The 6691-nt window shown below is 43.7% G+C and overlaps 1 protein-coding gene across 1 annotated transcript in view; it reads right to left on the reverse strand.

Annotated features, from left to right (window-relative positions):
- LOC101864294 (zinc finger homeobox protein 4) overlaps positions 1-6691 on the reverse strand; it is a gene marked incomplete in the record, with an annotated part of 49709 nt that overhangs the window by 36740 nt on the left and 6278 nt on the right. Inside the window, 1 exon segment of the mRNA XM_035969312.1 lies at positions 1972-3309. Coding sequence (XP_035825205.1) covers positions 1972-3309 — 1338 coding nt within the window.

The following is a 6691-nucleotide window of genomic DNA, read 5'->3' on the forward strand; positions in this document are numbered from 1 at the left end:
AGAGAGAGAGAGAGAGAGAGAAAGAGAGAGAAAGAGAACGGGGATAAGGGGATGGGCAGGAAAAGAAAAGCAAAAAACAAGAAATCGCCCCGATGAGATTTCGACGTTTTGTCTCCAGCCCTTCTCTCGAAATATGTTTTTTCTGTGTCTCAGAATGACATCTTCCTGTTCAGGAATAGAAGCCCCAGCCTGTCAAGATAACAATAGCTCGGGAGCAAGCTGCCAAGGAGGGGTTACCCTTCGTTTGTTTAATTTTTCCAGTTCCTTGAATCGCTTCAGGAAAAACAAATCTTCGAGCACCCCTTTTTTCAACTCCGAAAGGTTACTGTTCACCATATGCTCTAGCACTCGGCGATTTGTTTTTCGGAAGTAAATAAATTAAATCAATCCACATGAATTGATAAAGAAATTATTATATAAACATTAAATGAAGTACAGAAAAAATAATCAACTAAACAAAGTAATGTAAATAAACAAAAGAGAATATGAATGCACAAATAAATACATGAACGAATAATAAACGAACTAGATTATATAATAAAATAAATTCAAACTGGTTTTTTAAAAAGAAACATTAGGTCGTGTTAATAAGGTCGAAAACGCAGAAAACAGTCAGTTCCCTTTTTCTTATATTTGCAGACTACTTTACTAAGAGCACAAAGGTTTGATTTAGTGGAGTTCGTTAACAAGAAAAAGCCCCCAGCTATTAAGTGAAGGGAAAAAGAAGACAAGACTTAAACAACGCTGTGAAAGAAAAGGAACAGGACCTACCCAAACTTCTGACTACCCATGTGGCGCAAAGAGACTGCAGCATAAAAGTAACATTCCTCGAAACTCAAAAGGGAAGTTTAAATCAGCATCCGATTTAATTAGGGGGAAAGACAAAGTTAAAGGGACAGACAGTATAACGGCAACAACGCTCGGGGGCTCCAGTGGCTAAGTGAGTAGTGAGTTTTGACTCAAGCAATGTCAAGCAAGTGTCAGTGACACGGGGATCAGATGGGTGGTCACTGGAGTGTGTCCTTGAGCAAGACACAACCCTAGCTCAAATTACAGGGCGCTGCACAGTGGCGACTGACAGTGGCATTGTTTGTAAACTGTTCTGTATTTGTGTAATAGAGTGTATTTATGTATGCATTTATGCATGTATGTATTTATGTATGTACGTATTTATAATTATGTATGTATGTTTGCCATTGTAAAACAAAGTGCCCTTCTGGGACAAATAAAAGTGTAATTTATTATTTATTTATTTATTTATTTATTTATTTATTATTGAAAATATTTCACATCTCTCTCCATCTAATGTGGACACTATAGATGGTGGGCTGCTTCGACCCTGCCCGGTAACAACATCCCGGACTTGATGGAATGGAGAACACCAGCGAAGAGACAGAGGCTATTCGATTAAATGAACTTCCCCAAGCAGGAAACGGAATATCGGGTCTTCTGCGCGCAAATCAAAGAACCAGACCATTACATCCAAGTCATCTAGTTCTAGGTCCACTCTCTAAAAAAACAAAACAACGACAACAACAATAAACAAACAAATAAACAAATAATAACAAAACACCCCACCCCCCCCCAAAAAAAACCCCCCCAACAACAACAACAATACAACAACAACAATTAGATTAATAAAAAAAACCCACAATAACAATACCAAATGCCCCAAAAAACAAAACAAAAACTTTTCTTAAGTAGAAGAAAAATTCAAAAACAAATCCTTCCCATACTTTCCCATAAGCCCATACTTTACTTTTACTTTTCCGATCCAGCGGCCATCTGGGTTCTAGCCCTTCGGTCTGTCGATATGGCAAAGTATTTGCAGGTTTTAATCAGTCCCATAAGCCCATCAGAGACAAAAATTCTAAGAGAACAACTTGAGAAACCTACACACATTCTAAGACAGAACAACTTAAGAGACCCAAGAAATAGTATGCCTTTCTATTGCAACACAACGCAACTCACCGTCTTTCGCCAACAGACTGGAATGCTCTGCCTCCAAAAGCTCCAGGTTAATCTCTTTTCTCTCGTTGCTAGTCATTGATATGTCCGTGCGGCTGTCTGATTTCAGTAGTCTGGGCATTGAAGTAAAAGGGGAGGAGTTTGTGGTCAACTGTCCACCGTTGTTAGATGAAGATGAAGACGACGACGGAACTGTGGTGGTCGTGGGTACTGTCGGTAATAAGGAGAACCCCTCCCTGGGAGCTGACGAGCCTGTAAAAGAGGATGGCCTGGCTTTTGGAATGACGTCCAACCCGTTCTGGTCTCGGACTTCAGGAGTGACGGACTCGTCTACCTTTCTCTCGTCAGAATCTTCACACACGGCTGCTGACGACGAGATGCCAGACGACTTGACGTCCATAGTGTCATTATTAAATGTCGTTGTGGGTACAGCAGGGGTAGCTGTTGTTTTTGCTTCTGCTGTAGCAGCGTTTGCCGCAGTTGGTAGCGCTGATGATGTATTCGCCAACGAACCTGTTTTCTCGTCTGAACCGGCATGCGGGAGAGATGTTAAATTGGGAGATGGAGATGAAGCCGTTGTCTTCGGGGCTGGGGCTGGCAACTGACAGCTCTCGTCAGACGTCATCGCCGTTACAGGCGCTGGCGGTGATGACGACGACGACGTAGATAAAGGTGCAGACGCCGCCGTATCCAACATGGTCGACGTTGTCAGAGGGGAGGATGAGGAGGCGGTCGCCGCAGACGCTGTGGCAGAGAGGAGTGGCACAGCGGGGAGAGACGACGACGGCGGTAGAGGCGATGACGAGGCGGGTGGGGACACAGATGACGACGATGAGGACGAGGAGGAGGAGGTGGTGGTGGGCATGGCGGTGGCGTTTGTTGTAGTTGTAGTAGTTGCTGCTGCTGCGGCCGCCGCTGCTGCTGCTGCTGCTGCAGGCATCTCCACCATACACATAAGCCGCTGCACGCCGTCTGGCGCCACGTTGTGTTCTCGGACCAGGTGATCTTCCAGTCTCTGGCTCCTGCTGCACTCATGCCGGCACAGCGGGCACAGGACGCTGCATGACGCCGCCGGGACTACCGATGTTGATACACTCTTGCTGCTGCTGCTGCTGTTGGTGGTGGCACTATTGCTACTACTGCTGCTGTTGGAGTTGCCGGGGTGGCTGTTGTAGCAATTGCCGGGGCCACCGGGGATGTTGTCGTGGAGTCCGTTGACGTTGATGGGGCCGTTTCCGGTCTTGTTGGAGGAGAACAGGCCGCCGCTGTTGGTGGGGCACGAACTCAGACCAGAGGGTGAGCCGGGCGGACGAGCTCCCAAACCCATGGAGCGGGACACGCCTGGGAAGGGAGAAATAAAACACTTAATGGATACTGGGCAAAAGCAAAGAGAACTTGAGCTTGTTTCTTTAAGAAAAGTGCGGTCCTAGAAGGCAGACACAAATAGATAAAATGAACAAAATAGATAAAGGAATGAATAAAAACAAAAGTAAATTACATTCAAATTAAGAAAAGAAAAAACAACCCCGTCAAATGTATAATTTTGAGTTCAATATATAATGAACACAAGAATGGAAGAAAAAAAAAGGAGAGATAAATAATGTTTGCCTTTACAGCAAACAATCACAGCGGGGGTCATAACTTGTATCGAAGTAAACGAACATTCATAACAAACAAAACAGTCAAACTAGAAACAATGAAACAGTTGATTAAATAACTAATCACAAATAATATTAAACAAACCAACTGTCCTTCTCTGAACAAGGAATAATTCGAATGTGTTCAGAACTTATTAACCCTAAATTTAATTAAATACGAGCAGATGAAATTAAGATGCAAAACATATTACATATGTTTAAGATGACAGGATTAAAAAATGAGAGGTACGATGAGGTCCCTCAAACCACCCTATCAGAGTCAAGTCATCCAAAATGCACAACACAAACACACGAACCCACGACAGAACTGACACAATGTGTTACCAACGCCAGTCATTGACGACCACCAGTCACCTGTATCACCGAGTATTCAACTTTTGTACATAATTAATTTTACCACAATAATCCAAATGAATAACACAGATTCCGCTACACACATGCCCGCATACATGGGACATGATAAATTAACCACATTGTCCATTCTAGGACAGATCAATAGCGCTGTTTTTATTTGGCTTTGGGTCGCACATACAAACAGAATTGTTCCAAATAAACGTCGTTAAACAGATCATTGTCATGGTTGCGGAAATATTATTTTCGGCAAATCAGCTGACGCTTACGTATCGCTAACTTTTAGGATAATAAGAAAAATACATGTACCGTACGGTTATTTTAAAAAGAATATTCCAACCACAACCCTTCGTTTAAGATAATATTAGGAAAAATGATTCTCTGAACCACCACAGAACACGAGGAAACAACAAGGAAACATCCACACAGCTTTCTTTAACACCTCAACACAGGCGGAGGATCAGTGCTCGAGCCGAGGAAGAAGAAGAAGAGGCCAAAACGTGTGGCTGGCTCGGTTGGCTGTCCTGCTCTTTTCGCCACTTGACGGGAACAAGCCCCCGCACCAGAGGCGATGCCATTTCCAAGGGGAGGTAAACGGTTCCAGCTGCCCGAGCGAGAGGACACGTTTTGGCCTTGGGACATACACAGCACACCAGGCCTCCTGCTCTTTACGCGGAGGTACGGGGGTAGATATTATACCTCCTATTATAATGCAGAACTTGCGAAACGGCTCGATGTTCTGACTTACCGCAAGTTTTACAGAGGTTAAGAGTAAAATACATTCAAAACTGTCTGAGACGGCTGCTTTCCTTAACCGAGGAGAAAAGTAGCCGTCTTGGACAAGAGACTGTTTATGACAGTTCCAATATAATTTCACCAATATACACAGGAAAGGAAATGAGACCGTTCGTTATTACAGGTGATTGACTTCTACAGGTGACCGTTTAAGTAGGTTCGTCTGAATACCCCCCCCCCCCCATTTCCCTCACGGCTTTAAGATATTCGACAATCACAGCCCACTGCTTCCTGTCCCTGGGAGACAACCTACAAGCTCACAGTGGTTCCTCCACGCCGGTGACCATGGTTATATCGCATAAGGTTAAACATTTCGTAATTTTTAAATTTTTTTTTAGGGGGAGGGGATTACATTTAACTGTTACCTCACTGTATCCGATCTGATCTAAACGAAACAGTACTCTCCCCTCCATTATAAAAAACCCAAACCCTCTTCTCTTCTACGGATTCTTACGATATGTGGCCGGTACAGCGTCCCTTTTGGGGGGAAAAAAAACAACTAAAAAAAAACCCCAACAAGCGAGGTCTGTCTAAGTGATGAGATTCCCGATTGAGCGTCAGTCTCCGATAACATTGGACAACGTTAACCCAGTTGAAGGACACAAAAAGGAGGAGGTGGAGGAGAAGTGGTGCTCGCACACTTAATAATAATAATAATAATAATAATAATAATAATTGCATTTATATAGCGCATATCCAAGCTCAAGAGCATGCTCTATGCGCTGTACAACTATTATTACCCCAGCAGACCCTCTGAGAACACTCAGAAACATTCTCGGCTTCCGCGGAAGCATACAGTGCAAGCTGCGGATTTCACGCGCTCAAACACTATCAAACTGACAAGATCGTTCACTGTCTATAGCCGGATACCCATTTCCACCTGGGTGAAGTGGGGAAAATTTGTGCAAAGTGCCTTTCCCAAGCACACAACGTCGGGCCCCTGGCGAGATTCGAACCCATGACCTTACGGTTGCGAGTCCGAGAATAATAATTAACTATAGCGAGAAGGTGTTCTAACCTTCTTTTGGATATGATGGCGTGGCCCACGGTGCGCCACGACTCGCTACCAAATGTTTATAGACAGTGAAGAGCGAAGAACATCACACAGCGCAGTCTTAAAAGTTCAGGGCAATGCGTCATGTACACAAAAAGTCAAATTTCGAGGCTAAAATCGTATTTTGTTTGTGTTTTAGTAGAGGTTGCAAGGCGCTCGCAACTGCATAAGGTCATATGAGCGTCAGCAGATTAGATGAGTTACAAGAGAGTAACAAACATAAAAAAGAAGGGAGAAAGGGACCATAGATGTTTGATAGGAAAGAAGAAGCATACCAAACCAGAGCACCCGCCAACCACCCACAAATCGTATTTGGCAGATGAAACATGGCTAGGGGGGTGGCCGTATAGTGGTGTGATACACCAACTCAGTTCGAAAAGCCACTAAAACATTGATGTACATAAAATTAACACCAGTTTCTAACAGTTTACCCCACGTTCAACAAATAAAATGGCGTTAATTAAAAATGAAATTTGTCTAACCGCATGTAGTCTCAACTGGAAGCGGACAAAGCAAAAGAAATATATTTATCACGCCTTTCTGCACTGTCATTTTTTATGCACAAGTATCCCTTGCAGGTACAAATGTGTCTTAGCTTTTGTGAATCTGTCAACGTACATAGGATGCAAGACTGCAACTTTTGACTTTAGGGTGTGAAACCACCACCATTAACACAAAAACTCCACCAAACTCCCAATGAGCTAGAGTAGACAAGTAATTCAAACAGAAAGAGAGAGAGAGGAGAACAAGTTTTGACACCATTTCAGGCCCCACCGACCTACACATTCGCCCACATCCCCCTCTCCCCGTTCTATTTCCCATACCTCAAACTCATGTTCTCTCTCTCTCTCTCTCTCTCTCTCTC

The sequence above is a fragment of the Aplysia californica genome, unplaced genomic scaffold, assembly GCF_000002075.1.
Source record: "Aplysia californica isolate F4 #8 unplaced genomic scaffold, AplCal3.0 scaffold00136, whole genome shotgun sequence".
In the NCBI taxonomy this organism is placed as follows: Eukaryota; Metazoa; Mollusca; class Gastropoda; order Aplysiida; family Aplysiidae; genus Aplysia; species Aplysia californica.